Here is a 14,873-nt window from a genome sequence, read left to right on the forward strand (position 1 = left end):
ACAGAGAAACCCTGTCTCGAAAAACCAAAAAAAAAAAAAAAAAAAAAGAAGGGTGCCTGGGAAAACATGTGTCTCTGGGTTTGCTGAGTTCCCACGGCTCAGGGAGTTCAGGCTTTTGCCGAGTCCCACCAGCGTCTTGCTCAGCTGCTCCCAGCTTATCCATGGAAAAGCATCTTAGCGGTACCTTCGCCAGAGGTCAAAGCCCAACCTGGTCCTCAGAGTCAAGCCAGAGTCTTGTCCACACGGTGTCCGCCCTTACCCTGTCACCCTCCTTCTCTTGGAGGCCCCACACAATTCCTACACCTGGGATACCAGATCCCTGTAAGGACCCCAGGGAAGCACTCCCCCGCCTACCATATCAAAAAGAGAACATTTTAAAAATGTTTTTATTTAATTAAAAAAAAGAGAGAGAGACAGAACTAAGAACCCCAAATCACTGGTGGGTACAGGATCACAGGGGCTTAACTGGTGAAAGACACAGGGGAGGAGACGGGACAGAGGAGGGGTGGGAAGATGGGCTCAGGCCTCATGTCCCTTCAGAGAAGGAGCGGGACCCGAGCCTGTCAGCGGTACAGTCCAGCTCTGCTCCCTTTCCCACAGGAAGGGCAAGCCAGTGACCAGGGTCCCCGGAGTGAGGCCAACAGTCAGCGGGAGAAAGGCTGTGGGGGCCGGGCAGCTGAGGCTTTTCTCCGTGTTCTACCCTGCCTCTCCTTCCTTTTCCTTCCGGCTCTCTCCTGTCCCCGGAGTGGGCCTGTGTACTCTGCCTAGGACTGGACAAGAGGTAGGAGTCATCGGAACACAGCTTTCTCATGTGGAACCGTGGAAACTTCTGGAACTACACTTGGGAAGGTGGCTTGTGTGGAAGTTTACCATAGGCTGCTTTATTTCCAGAAGAGACATGAGTCTTGGTCTCCCTGGGGGTCCGGGGCTTCCTTCAGCCTCCAAAGATGTTGATGGTGGTAGAGGCGAGGTGGGGGAGGTGGGCAGGGTGAGGGCCTGCTGCAGGGATAGACCACACATCTGGACACTGGCGCTCACTCACTGCTGTGCGTGCTTTGACACACGCCGAGGAGCCCGCCTGGCCAGGAGGGGATGGTTCTGAGCAAGAACGAAGGAGCCCCGACATGCTCACATCTCAGCTCACCAGCTCATGGGCAGTTGGCTTTAGCTATGACATAGGATGTCTTGAGAGAGAGAGAGAGAGAGAGAGAGAGAGAGAGTGTCTTGGGGGGGGGGATGAAGGGCAGGCAGGGAAGGACAAATGGACCTGGGTCTGAACTCCGAGTCAGCCTAGGGGCTCCATGAGCAGGTGACTGAGGTAAGAACTGGCTTGTCACTTCTCGGTGAGAGTTACTGGGGTCACAGAAGACTGTTCAAGATTGGATTAAGAAGTCTCAAAAAGTAAGAAACAATTGATCCTTAGAAAGCACGCGTGTTATAGAAAAGGGGGTAAGTTCCACTTTCTGGAGAGTTCTTTCTAATCTGGACACACTCACACGGTGTTTGCTCACCTCGAGAGGGAAAGGGGATGGCTGGACAAACTGTAAAACACAGACCTCATCCTCAGATTCAGTCAAAGTGAGAAAACCCAGGACGGCCCCTTGAGTCAAATGTCCCCAGAGTCCTTTGGGTGTCGGCAGAATAAATTAGGACAGGAGTCGGGGGAGACGCCATTGCTGCTTTTTAGGATGAGGAGTTGAGTGTGGCTTGTTCTGCTGCTGTTGATTCTCAGTACGTCACCATTCAGAACCACTTGGAAACGGACGCTCTTTCTTTGTTCTTTGTCGTCTCCGCTCACCCTCCGGTTCCCCTTTCTCATACTGAAGTCTGTACACCAGTTTGGAAGTGGGAGTATGGCTCCGCCCCTAGCAGGGTCCCCTGTGGCTCAGGGGACAGCGTGGTTCCTCAGGCAAGTGGGGAAGAACACAGCAAGTGCCCACCTTTCCTCAGACCCATGGAATCCTCCAGATCTCCAAGTTTAGTGAGTACGTCCTGTCCATTCCGAGCTCGGCAGAGACTTCCGGAAGCAGGTAGGAAAGCCTACAGACTCTGCCTTTGCCCTGGATTCCTGGTCTCCTGAGGTGGAGAGACGCCGGCCACAGGACAGCTCAAGGCCGAAGCACCAGTTAGCCATAGAGCTTTCTCTTTAGGACGGATGATGTTTACAACCACAGGCTCCACCAGGCTGCCAGACAGAGGCTGAGAGAGGGAGGCAGAGGGGAGTGGAGTGAGATCCGGCTCATTCTGGGCTCCAGGACACAGGAACTTCTGGGTGGGAATCAGCTGATGGGAGCCCAGAGGTCCCAGTTCTGGAAGAAGCCTTCCTGTGGCCCTGTGCCCAGGGAAGGGGAAAAAGTTTGACATCTTCTGGCATGACTGGTTTCCTGGTTTCCAAGAGGCAGGCTGATGCAGCTTCTAGAAAATTCTTGGGCCTCCTGGGAAATTTCAGGAGGACAGCAATACACCCTGTCTTGGGAGAAAGTTAGCCTTCAGTTTCTACCCTATCCCTGATTCCAGTCTCCAGGCTTCCTTCACTCTTAGCCAGCCCATGGCATCTTTTGGAGGCCAGGGAGGGTTGCCCTTGGCTCTCCAGTTCACTGTCTATTATCTTAAGGGTCACCCTGTTGTGTGTCACACAAACAGCCACTCTGGGGGAGGCCGGTGCCGAGACAGGTGGGCAGGTCACACGGGAGTCGTCCGCCGGTTCAGCATGCTGACGTGGAAACCCTCCTTTAGGTCCTGTTGGAAGAAGTCGTGCATCTGCAGGAAGCCAGCATCCTGGTCCGGGCTGTAGCTGGCAGCCGTGGTTACCTTCAGGGGTTCCCTGGACAGCGTGTACATGGACAGCTCACCCATAGGAATGGCCCCGGTGATCTTCAGGCCCACGGGAGACGCATCCCTGGAGGGCGAGGCCTCGGTGGACCTTGAACTGGACCTGGACCGCCGTCGCCGGTACCTGTAGCTCGGCATCCTGGCGTAAGGAGAGGAGGAAGAAGGCTTAAGGAATTCCCGCTTGGTCTTAAACCTCAACTCTTTATTTTTCTCAATGTAAATGTTTACGGCCAGGACGCCCACGGTCTCGGCCACAATGAATGACAGGGCTCCAAAGTAAAAGGACCAGCCGTAGTTGTAATGGTTCTTTTTGTCTTCGTCACGCTTGTCACTGGGGTCGCCTGTGTTGCTGGAGATGTAGACGATGATGCCGATGATGTTACTGAGGCCTGAAAGGGAGGTGGGGCGGGGAGAGACTAAAGGTCAGACTCACAGAATGAATGACAGGACAGAGGACAGGCTGCTGAACGCGGGATGGTGGCCGGTCTTCTCCCTGATATCTATTAATTATGGTAACACTTTTATTTTTCAAGAAAAAGTCTAATGCAGCCTAAGCTTGTCCTGAGCCGAGGTAACTGAGGATGACCTTGAACTTCCAATTGATTCTCCACCTCCCAAGGGCTGGGATGACAGGCATGCACTACCACCCCTAGCTTGGTAACTAATTTTCCTTCTTTCTACCCTCCTTTCATCCCTCCTTCCCTCCCTCCTTTTTCCCTTCCTCTCTTTCCTTTTGATTGGGTCTCATATAACCCAGGCTGGCTTTGAATTCCTGATCCTCATTTAGAAAAATTATTTTGTGTATATGTGTATTGGTGTACTGCATGCATGTATGTCTGTGCACCGTGTGTCTGCCTGTAAAGGCCAGAAGAGGGCATCAGATCCTCTGGAAGAGGAGTTACAGATGGTTGTGAGCCACCATGTGTGTGCTGGCCATCAAAGGCCAGTTCTCTGCAAGAGCAGCCAGTACGCCTAACCATGGCGCCATCTGTCCCAGTCCGGAACTCCTGATTCTTTTGCCTCCACCTCCCAGCTGGGATTGAGCTGTGTACCACCACAGCCAGCTTGGTGGCTACTTTTCCCTCAAGTCCTGTCCCACCCCCACCCCCTCCCCGGGTGTCTGTGAGAGATAAGTTCTACATTTCCCAGCAGAACCAGAAATCAGTGATGACCACGTCTCTTAGAACATTGCAGCATTTACCTATAACCCACCCAACCCCCAATATACTTCAGTTCATCTCTAGCTAGCTTGTAACAGCCAACACAATCCTACGCTAAGTAAATGGATGTTATTCTGTCTTTCTACTCCAGCCCCTCACCCCGTCTTTACATGACAAACTCCCTTGGGATTTGGCATCCCGGGAATCTCCAGGTTCTTTCCTGACATCCACCAACTCAGCCAGCTTCCGACCCTGTTACAGGTTTGGAAAGCACCAGAACCTAGTGCTTTGGTTGTACTTCACATACCCGACTGTCTGAGATGAGGTGAAATTGGCACACTATCAAAATAACCTTTCTGAAGGACACAATCCAGTGGCATCTAGTGCACTTGCAATGTGTGCAACCCTTCACAATGTGTGAAATCCCCTTTGTCACACTGTCATCTCCTCCAAAGGAAACCCCATTAAGCAGTCACTCCCCATCCCCCGCCTCAGTCTTACACGTCTGTCCTCTTAATGGTAACCATGCACTGGTTTCGGACTGCCCTCCCACCAGGGTGCACACTCCTGGCAGTGTGTACACATGCTCAGGTGTGCCACTGTCGCCTCCGCTCATGTCCCCAAGGGGTAGCCCCCACTTACCTGCGGCCACAAAGAGGATGCCTGCACTGAGGACAATGTTGTTCTTGCGGCTGTAGATCCTCCCAGCGCCGATGCAGAGCCCTCCAAGCAGGAGCAGAATGGTGCTGAGGATGGGGAAGACACTGGAGGCTCGCACGATGCCTAGGCCAGGGTAGAAAAGAAGCAGAGAGGGCAGTGAGTCCAGCCACCCTCCCTGCCATGGCCATGGGGGTCTCTCCCAGGAGTCCTGCTGCCCGCCCTGGGCGCACGATGGCTCTAGGCTGGCTATTTACTCTTTCAGAAGAAGCCAAATGAACTATGGTCACACCTGCCTGCAGGTCACTGGGCCTCCTTCTAGGTGTAGGTAACACTTCTTTCAGGTGAGAGGGATTGGAGTCCCTCAGTGTCACTGGAGAGGCCACACTAACAGTCACTAATGTTCTGGATGGCATGACATTCATGCAACAGCTCACAGCCCACTAAGTTCTCTCCTGAATGGTCCCATAGGTTCACCAGAAGGCTGGGAATGGTGTGCCCAAGAGCCAGCTTGGATCAAGGGTCGGAGGAACAGGCTTTAGCACATTAAATGGGACTGGGTGTCATCCTGCTCTGTGGCATGCTGCGTTTTCTTAGACAACTTGCTTCACTCTTCAAAAACTCACTTTCCCCACTTGTAACACATGGTTTAATAACTCAGCATCTCCTCATCTGTGAGGAGGTACATTCTAAGTACCCATAAGGACCCTGTGTTTTCCTATACATATACACCCATGATAAAATTAACATTTAAAATATGACCTTATAATTCTCTGGATTTCCTCAATGTCTTTTGTTATGTCCCCCTTTTCATTTCTGATTTTGTTGATTTGGATTCTCTCTCTCTGGCTTTTGGTTAGTTTGGATAAGGGCTTGTCTATCTTGTTGATTTTCTCAAAGAACCAACTCTTTGTCTCATTAATTTTTTGTATTATTCTCTTAGTTTCTAATTTATTAATTTCACCTCTCACTTTGATAATTTCCTGGTGTCTATTCTTCCTGGGAGACTTTGCTTCTTCTTGTTCTAGAGCTTTCAGGTGTGCTGTTAAGTCACTAGTGTGGGATTTCTCCAACTTCTTTATGTGGGCATTTAGTGCTATGAATGGAAGCACATGAACTATGAACCACAGGCTGAGGGGCCCCCAACTGGATCAGGCCCTCTGAATGGGTGAGACAGTCGATTGGCTTGATCTGTTTGGGAGGCATCTGGGCGGTGGTGCCTGGTCCTGGGCTCGTTGCATGAGTTGGCTGTTTGAATCCTGGGACTTATGCAGGGACGCTTGGCTCGGTCTGGGAGAGGGGACTGGAACTGCCTGGACTGAGTCTATCAGGTCGATCCTGGTCCTCAGGGAAGACCTTGATCTGGAGGAGGTGGGAATGGGGGGTGGGCTGGGGGGAGGGGGAGAGGGGCGGGGGGAGAGCAGGGGAATCTGTGGCTATTATGTGGAACTGAATGGTGTTATAAAATAAAAAAAATTAACATTTAAAATTTTCATTTATTATTGTTGTCATGTGGGTGCATGTGCCACAGCCTCATGTGTGGAGGTCAGAGAACAATTCTGTGAACTTGGTTCTCTCCTTTCTTTATGTGGGCTCCACGACAGAAGTCAGGTCACCAGGCTTGCACACACAGCAAGAACCTTCATCAGGAGCCTTCTTGCCAGTCCGCCGTGATAAAATTTAATTGACAAATCAAATATATAGAAAGGGACTGATAGTGGCTAATAATAAAATAGAACCACTGGAACACACTATACTGTAATAAAAGTTACTTTTAAAGCCTATGGCTCCTTTATTTCTGGCACTTTACATTTCATGAGTTTGAACTGTTGTTGACTGAAATCCCACAAAGTAAAGCCATGAATGACTAAAATCTCACAAATTAAGACCATGGGTTAGTGGGGCCCACTGTGCTGTGGTTGGTTTTTGTCTCTGTGAAGTGATAAGCACAAGGCCAGCTGCACCACGCACTTTCTAAGTGACTAGTTATGTCCAGCAAATCACCGCTGTGCCTACAGATGAAGACATCCAGGCTCACAACACGTGCAAGCCACAGAAGGGGCAGCAGGGCACTGTGAGACACTGTCTACCACGCTGGCCAGCAGAACCTTGTCTGAATCCTTGTCCTACCCACAACCAGCAGTGGGGGCAGGGCCAGGGAACCTCAATGACCACCCGAGTTCACTTTTTCATAACTTGGCCACAGTAGTGATACCACGCTGGAGGGCTTGGTTGTGTCCTCTCCCTGTGGATGTGGCCTTCTCTGGAAAAAGGTATTGCATATGTGTTTAGGGACCTTAGGGGCCTCAAGATGAGACCATCCTGAATGGACCAAGAGGTCCCCGAGTCCAGGGATAAGCATCTTAGACGACGGATAAGGTTATGAGGATGGAGTCAGAGGGCAGAGACATGGTCAGGAAATTCTGGTGCTCCCTAACTGCAGTAGCGTCAGAGAAAGAGTCTCACTCCCTGAGCATGCGGAGGGGCAGAGTCCTGCCAAACGTGTCCCCTTTCTGACTTCCAGCTGCCACCCAGGAGTCAATTTCTGTTGCTTTCAGTCGCATGGTTCATGACGGTTTGCATAGCCCCTTAGGAAGTGAACGCCCACCAGAGCACACGGCAGGCTTCCGGTCTCCACCCTGAGCATCTGGGTAGATGGCAAGGAGGTCAGAGGAAGAGAACAAAGACATGGGAGACGATGCTCAGAGCGTGGCCTTCTCCGTGTCCTCACAGCTCTAGAGAAATCCAGTTACATGGGCCTTGGTGGCGCCGGCAGAGGACTGTGAGTCAGGAAGTGCGGGTAGGTGCCCCTCCTGAGCCAGCTGACTGGCTTGGGGCCTTGAAGCCTCTGAAGGCTGTGTTTGTCTCCTTTCTGTGCCCCCACAGTGTGAGCCCTTGCTCCACAGAGAAGGGATTGTGTGGGGCATTAAATGAGACGCCTTTCCCCGGCACTTCCTCCCGACTCCTCTTGGCTTTCTTGTAGCGGCCGGCTCTGGGAGGAGGCTTCCTGTGTGCTTCTGAAACAGGCCTCTGAGCTGAGATGGCCAGACTCAGGTCAAGACCCTGCCCTGCCTTCTGAAGACCAGTCAGGTGGTCCAGAGAGAAGGGCGCTCCAGTTCCTTCAAAGACAATGGAGGCCTGTGGCTCGGAGCCCTCCATCCAGGAGAGTCCTCCAAATACCTGGCCCTTGAGTGCCTTGCTGAACACGTGTCTGAGGGACGAGAGGCTAGAGTCAGTCATACCACATGACCACATCAAGCCACGGGGATGATATGTATCTGTCTGGAGGATGGGCCCTATCTTTTAACGGACTCCAGGCTTCACTGTGAACTCACAGACACCAGCACTGTGGCTTGGCACAGGCACCCTCCATCTAACTGGAAATTCTGAACCTAGGAGGGAGGTGCCAGGCCTGGGGTGATGGAGATAAGACACTAGATAAGACTCTGTGGAGGGTGTGAAGTGGTGACTCCCTCAAACCCCACGCTGTGAATGTGCAATGCTGGGGGGTCCCCCAGGAATCCAGTGACAGTGATGTGACTCAAAATGCAAATCCAGCTTCTCTGGGAGGCTTAGGAACTTGAGGGTCAGGGGTGACTTGTTTCTTGAAGTTTCTAAAATAGGGTGAGAGCTGCCTAGCCTCGGCCCTCTGGGCTGCTGTCTCTGGAGGCCTTCCCTTGCCATAAACCTTCTGTGATCTCCAAACTCTCATGCTCTGCCACCAGATCAGCACCTGGAGGGCGGAGCTGTCTCCATGCCATGGTGCCCCACGTGCTCAAGATGGTGACAGGCACAAGATACAGCCACAAGTTTCCGTTAAATGAATGAAGACATAAATGAGGTCATCATATGGGCCCCTAGAGGCCACTCTCCTGGGCTTCTCTACAGTTTGGAAATAACAGTCTGGGCAGAGACCAGAGGCTGAATACTGAGAATCAGGGAGACACAGGCCCCGTGGCTACAGGGACTATGACCTTCACAGGTCTCAGAGTTGCGTATACAGCTGGCTTCAGGTTGCTCTATGTTCTGGGGAAATCAGTTTTCAGGCCCAAGTGCCCCTATCTCCACAGCCACTGAATGGACACACACTAGCTTATTAAGAAGTCACCTCTGCCTCCTACCTGCAAACTCACCATTAGCCAAAGCCTGCAGACCTGGGGGCCATCTGCCATTCTTTCCCTGGGCACCTCTGGGCTTGTTATGAACCAGCAGGTCGCCCTGGGGATCTGGTACATTTGAGAACATGTCCTTTGTGAGAGAGGCAACTGTCACACTGATACTATCACTCTAAGGCACTCCCAGTCCCCTGGGTACCAGGGGTCACTGCTGGAGGGAGACCTGTAGCATCAGGGCCGGAGCTTCTGGTCACATGCTTTGTGTGACTCCAGATCCTTACTCTGTCCTTCTCTATCCCATCCTGGACCCCAGGAGGCTGACTGTGTGGACCAGACCACCAAGGCTCCCAATTCTGGCTTTCGGGAGACAGTGCCACTGATGGAGTTCTTCCCAAGGCTTCTCTCTGCCAAGCTGCCAAGTGAAGCTGCTACATTCTGTCCTAAGGGTCACAGCTCTTGCCACTCAGCTCTGTCCTCCCAGCTCCCTGTCACGTGCTCTGCCTTGCGGAACCAGAAGGATGTCACTCACACCGTAATTTATACAAGCAGCAGTCTTTGAGTGGTACACTGGGCAACCTCCTTGGAGATCCACGGCCACTCTAAGGGGATCTCATTTACCTGGGAGAGTGTGGCCCCTAATATGTAGAATCAGGACAGGAAGACGAAAGAGGAGAAGATAAGGGAGGAGGATTGGAGGCAGGGCTCTGGCCATATTATTTCAGGTTCTGGGCCTGGCTGGAGCAGCCTGACATGGCCTCGGCTCCATGGGAACCGCACACTGTTCTATTTCATCAGATGACTCATAATCCAAATCCTTTCTTGTAGGGAAAAAAAAAAAGAGCCATAATCAGGTGCACAGTGAATTGTGCTCTCTCTAAGGACACACTGGTATCGATTCTCCATGTGTGAGGCTGAGCCTGAGCGCCAGGGGTGCTGCGGGAGGCAGCTCTTTGTGTCTTCTCGCTGATGGGCAAGGAGGAACGGCAGGCATTCTAGCATCTGTGTCTAGCCCCTCTCTGGCTGAGGCTCCCCGCGTTCTGGAGAAGAGGTGTTCAGAGGCGCAGAGGGGAACTCAGCATAGACTTCAGGAGCAGGGAAGTTCATCCTTTGGGGCTCAGCGTGTACTGTGGGTACCAACTGGGAGGCATCACTCAGTCACAGGATCAGCTGGGAGCAAGGGCTTAAGGGCAGAGCATAGGCAGAGGTAGTGGCCGCATTTGTCAGGGCTGAAGGGACTCAGGGCCACCTGTCAGGGCATACCCTGCCACCTCCATCACCATCTCTGGGATTTCTAGCCCCTCAGGAAGCTGTCTTGGCTGGTGAGTTAATCCCTGCATCGTGTGCTTCAGATGCTCGTCGGGCCTGGGCAGAGCTTTTTTTAGCTTTTTCAAGACTGGGCCTCATAGAACTCAGGCTGGCCTCAGATCCATTCCACAGCAGAGGAGGACCTTGGCCTCCTGATCCTCCTGCCTCTGCCTCCTGAGTGCTGTGATTATTGGTATGAACAATCATACTGGACTCAGAGAGCTCATATCTTTTCTTTCTTTCTTCCTTTTTTAAAAAAATTAACTTTATTTTATGTTCATTGGTGTGAGGGTGTCAGATCCCCTGGAACTGGAGTTACAGACAGTTGTGAGCTGCCACGTGGGTGCTGAGAAGCTGGGAATTGAACCCAGGTCCTCTGGAAGAGCAGCCAGTGCTCTTAGCCGCTGAGCCATCTCTTCAGCCCCATCTTTTCTTTTTAAAAACTGGAGACAGGGGCTCATGTAACCCAGCCTGGCCTCAAACTTACTATATAGCAGAGGGATGACCTCACATTCCTGACCCTCCCCACCTCACGAGTACTGAGATTACGACATGTGCCACCAAGCTGGGTTTTACCGGTGCTGGGAATGGAACCCAGAGCTCTGCACATGCTAGGCAACCAGTCTGTCAGCTGAGCCCCATCCCCAGGGGAAGTCCCCATCTGTAACTTCCCTTGCCCCACCAGAGGTCCCTTGAAGCTGCACCCCACTGCTCGGGCCTCACGGTTTGTGGACCTGCGGCCTTGGCCATCCATCTATCCTGTGTACCCATCCACACACAGGGCATCCACATGCCAGGGCACTGTTGGGCTAAACCCCATCTTCTGAGCTCAGGACTTCTGAATAAAAATGCTCACAGTCTCCAGGGCAAAGAGCTGGGGCCAAGTCCCCCGGGGCTCACCTCTCTAGCCCCTCCCTTCCTTTCCCCTCCTCATACAAAGAGCTGGGGTACTTGTCACTCACGGAGGAGGTACTCTGAGCTGTCATGGTCGTAATCATTGTCCTCCGGAAAGTGGTTGATCCTGAAACAGTGTCCTTTATAGATGCCTGGAAGAGACAAGGGAAAGCAGGCTGTGAGTGTCCTGTGGGTTCACAGAACTGTTCACTCCAGACATGGAAACCTTGGGCAGGTCACAGGGGCAGAGGGAAGAGAGGATACCCACACGGAGAACAGATGCACCTCAATCACAACCGGATCATTTCTGGTTGAGCCTTGACCCCCTCAAGAATGAAACAACACACCATTAGTCACTGTCGGACAGAAGGCTCCAAACAGCAGGTGAGATCCCCAGACTCAAGGGGATTCTAGAGTTGCAGCTTGAAACACGACCAGGAATTTGTTCCTGACGAATGGGCAGAGGGCCTTCCAGGCAGAACAAGACTCACAAAGGCAAAGGTGGTGCATATACAGTAGGGTGCGGATCCCTCACGCCGAATGCTGGGATGGACTCAAGACTCCACTCCCCTCCATCTGGTTGATGGTAGAGAGCTGAGAAACTTCCAGAAGGGCTAAAGGGGTGGAAGAGCGGGATTCCCGGTTTGTTCAGTAACTAACTACAGAGGACAGGGCAGGTCTCCCTTCCAGAATCTTCCATCCATTTTCTCCTAATCCTCTGCTGCCCTGTAGCCTGGGAATGCCCATCACTGAACACCCCAGCAGAGAGGGAGTCACATGAGGGAGGGAGGAGTCATGTCCCTTCGTGCCTGTGTCTGCCAACTCCTCATGCCCAGTCAGCCGCCTGACTCCTTCCGTCCGAGTTCTTCCTCCCCCACCCCATAACTGGTCGGAGCTGCTGGTCTATTTCCAGCGGTAGCCAGTGCCTCATCATCGTTGTCGTTTCTCGCAGCTGCTGCCAAGCATCCTGCTGGCCTCTAGCAGCCCAGCCTGACCCCACAGTGGGTGGGAGCAGTGCTGGAGGCTGGGTGTGTGCCAGAGGCACATCTGTCTTCCCGTGTGTCCAACCAAGGGCTCCCTGCTGAGCCTTCCGGAAGCATGCCCCTTTCCTACCTGGCTACAAATGAGGTGCTGTCCAGCTGTCCAGCACCAAGCTCTCCCTCTGTCTCCCTTCAGCTGCTCCTCCAAAGACCTGTAATGCCCTGTGGCACCCCAGGTCAGAGGTGCAGGGTCAGACAGACTGAGGGTCTCAGAGGTGATACCTTGGTGGGGTGTACTTTCACGGTATTTTCTGTGGGAACACAGTTAACCTGGAGTTTCCCCCACCTACACAGAGCCAACAACCTCAGCTCTCGCCTCCTAGGTCCCTTAGAACATGAGATGGTAGCGGCAAGGCACTGAGGTGGTTCTCGGCCTGTGGCGATGACTCAGAGGTATGCTGCCGCTGGCCTCAGAGTCTCCTGTCTTCTACCTCGTGTGTCCCCGAGTGGTTGTCGTGAACAAATGCAGGGGCTGGTGAAGGGAGGGACAGACAGCTAGAATGGGTTGGTTCCAGGATGTCTGAGGACTGGTAGCCTGGCAAAGATTCGAGTGGGCCAGCCACAGCCTTCACCTCATTCCCAGGACCTTCCACCTCAGATTAAAAAAATGTTCCCACAGGTCCAGAACCAGCCCTTTGGCCGGGGGGGGGGGGGGAATGAGTGGAGGGAGCAGCGTTCCCAAGGGCTGCCACTGCCCACCCCAACACGTCTCTGCTGCTTTTTTTTTTTTTTTTTTTTTTGCCACTTCACGGGTCTGAAGAAATCACCAAGTCACACCTGCTTGTTGGAACAAGTCAAATAATAAGAGGTTGGAAAAGAAGAAAATAAGCTCTTGAGAGCGACAATCCTGCGGCTGACTTCTCAGGTTTGTGGTCTGTCTTCCCACATCCTCCTACGCCCGTGCATACAGGTAGGGTTCTCCTCCAGTTTTAAGGGCTGCTGGGAGTTGATCCCAAGTCTTGCAAAGACAAAGCATATATTCTACTCCTGGACCCCAGTCTCTATTAAAAAAATCATACCTTATTTTGAATTGCTGTAGAGTCATATGCCCTTGCAAAACAAAAATAGAGAGGGGGCGGGGCAGGGTGGGGCGGGGGCGGGGCAGGGGGATGGCTCAGTACTTGCCACTCAGGTAGAGACCTGACTCTGAGTCCCCATACCCGTGTAGAAAGTCAGGTGTGGGGGTACTCTGTAACCTCAAGGTGTGGGCTGGGAAGGTGGGCAGGGAGAGGAAGATCCCGAGCACACCAGCCAACCAGCAAAGTCTAGACACAACCAGCAAGCTCCAGGCTCAGTGAGGAACCCTGTGTCAAAAAATAAGGTGGAGAAGGCTGGAGCGATGACCCAGCATGCAAGTGTGAGGACCAGAGTTCAGATCCCCAGAAGGGATGGAAAAGTCGGATAGGTAAGGAGACCGGCCTGGAATCCCAGGTGGGGTGTGCTTGGGAGGTGTGTGTGCGGGAGGGGTGGGGTGGGGGTGGGGTGGGGTGGGGTGGGGTGGGCAGATGCATGGGATTCAGAGCAGGTCAGTCAGACCAGCACAAAAGGTGAGATCTGGCTTCGGCTGGAGACGGCCTCAATACATTCGGTAAGAACATGAAGGGAGACCCAACAGTAACTCAGTGCACATATACACACATACATGTGCACTCACACACATGAACACACACACACACACACACACACACACACACACACACACACACACACACACGTAAGCATGAGAGTAACACAGTTGAGAGACATCTCAAAGTCAACTTCTGGCTTCCACACATGCCCATGCTGGTGAGCACTCACATGTACAACCACACCCCCACACAGCCACAGCCACAGCCACATAAAGAGGAAGAAGTAATAAAAAGACATGGGGTGTCCTTTACTCAGTCTCCTGACCAAACTAGCATGATGTCACATCTAGGATGGTGACACGGACTTCATGTGATACAGAACCTCCTTCCATCAGAAGGATCTCTCCAGTTGCTCCCCAACCCCCCTTTTTCAGTCACACACATTCCTGTCTACCCCAGTCTGTCTGGACCCCACAGCAGCCTCCACAGGGGTCCCAATCGTGGCAGTTTTGCCCTTTAAAAACTGTTCTACGTAAGGGATCTAAGGCACGCTATGGGAGCCTTTGGGGAGTGGCTTTTTGCACGCAGCACAATTCTCCTGAGGTTTATCTCCAGCTTATGTGTTGGTGGCTTGTGCCTTCCATGGCTGGCAGAGCTCCATGGCGTGGAAATCCCATCCTCTGCTGAATCATGACCCACTGAAGGATGTCTGCTGCTTCCAGCTGTTCCCAACAGGGCTGCTGTGGGTGTTCATGTTCAGGTCTTGGGAGAAGATATGTCTATTATCACTCTGGCACAAATGCCCAGGGGTGCAGTTGTTGGGTCAAGTGATAGCAACATGCTTAGTTTTAAGAGAGACTGTCAAACTGGGCTCCGGTATGGCTGTAGTGCCCTGTGTTTAATGGAATGTAAGTTGCTATCCATCCAAACGATGCAGGAAAAGTCCTAAGTGAAGACCCCAGGAATGAGAGGTGAAGGAGCCCCTCCCCCCAGCATCGAGGTCACCAAAGGAAAAGAGCTTCAGCCTACGTAAGGGTGTCGTGAATCTATGTTCAACCTGAAGACAAAGCCGGGCTTCCGGAACACTAACTGTACGCTCCCAGAAACATCTGCTCCAAGCATCCTTCGGACGTATTTCACTGTTCTCCACTCTACAGATAGAGCATTATTTAACTAAATGAATGAGTTGATTTTTGTGGCACTGGAGACTGAGCCTAGGGCCTTGAGCATGCTAAGCAAGTGCTCAGCCACTGAACTGTGTCCCAGGCCTTTTACTTATTTGTTGGTTTGTTTATTTATTTT

At 52.4% G+C, this 14,873-nt stretch overlaps 1 protein-coding gene and 1 long non-coding RNA gene across 4 annotated transcripts in view; one reads left to right on the forward strand and one right to left on the reverse strand.

Moving 5' to 3' along the window:
* Window positions 1–368: 368 nt before the first annotated feature.
* Window positions 369–14,873, reverse strand: part of Cacng4 (calcium voltage-gated channel auxiliary subunit gamma 4) — a 62,624-nt gene continuing 48,119 nt past the window's right edge. For 2 of the 3 annotated variants that reach the window (XM_006970476.4, XM_042283009.2), the window contains exons 2-4: window positions 11,032–11,115; window positions 4,635–4,775; window positions 369–3,221 (exon numbers count right to left, since the gene is read on the reverse strand). In XM_006970476.4, coding sequence (XP_006970538.1) covers window positions 2,683–3,221; window positions 4,635–4,775; window positions 11,032–11,115 — 764 coding nt within the window. In that variant the 3' untranslated portion in view covers window positions 369–2,682. Of the gene's footprint in view, window positions 3,222–4,634; window positions 4,776–8,782; window positions 10,894–11,031; window positions 11,116–14,873 lie in introns of those variants that run through there. The other variant, XM_042283010.2, reaches the window with a different exon arrangement.
* Window positions 12,289–14,818, forward strand: LOC121831493 (uncharacterized). Its single transcript, XR_006074971.2, has 4 exons — window positions 12,289–12,396; window positions 12,764–12,868; window positions 13,325–13,408; window positions 14,509–14,818. It is a non-coding gene; the product is annotated as an uncharacterized LOC121831493 (long non-coding RNA).

Source organism: Peromyscus maniculatus, chromosome 8 (assembly GCF_049852395.1).
Source record: "Peromyscus maniculatus bairdii isolate BWxNUB_F1_BW_parent chromosome 8, HU_Pman_BW_mat_3.1, whole genome shotgun sequence".
Taxonomy (NCBI): domain Eukaryota; kingdom Metazoa; phylum Chordata; class Mammalia; order Rodentia; family Cricetidae; genus Peromyscus; species Peromyscus maniculatus.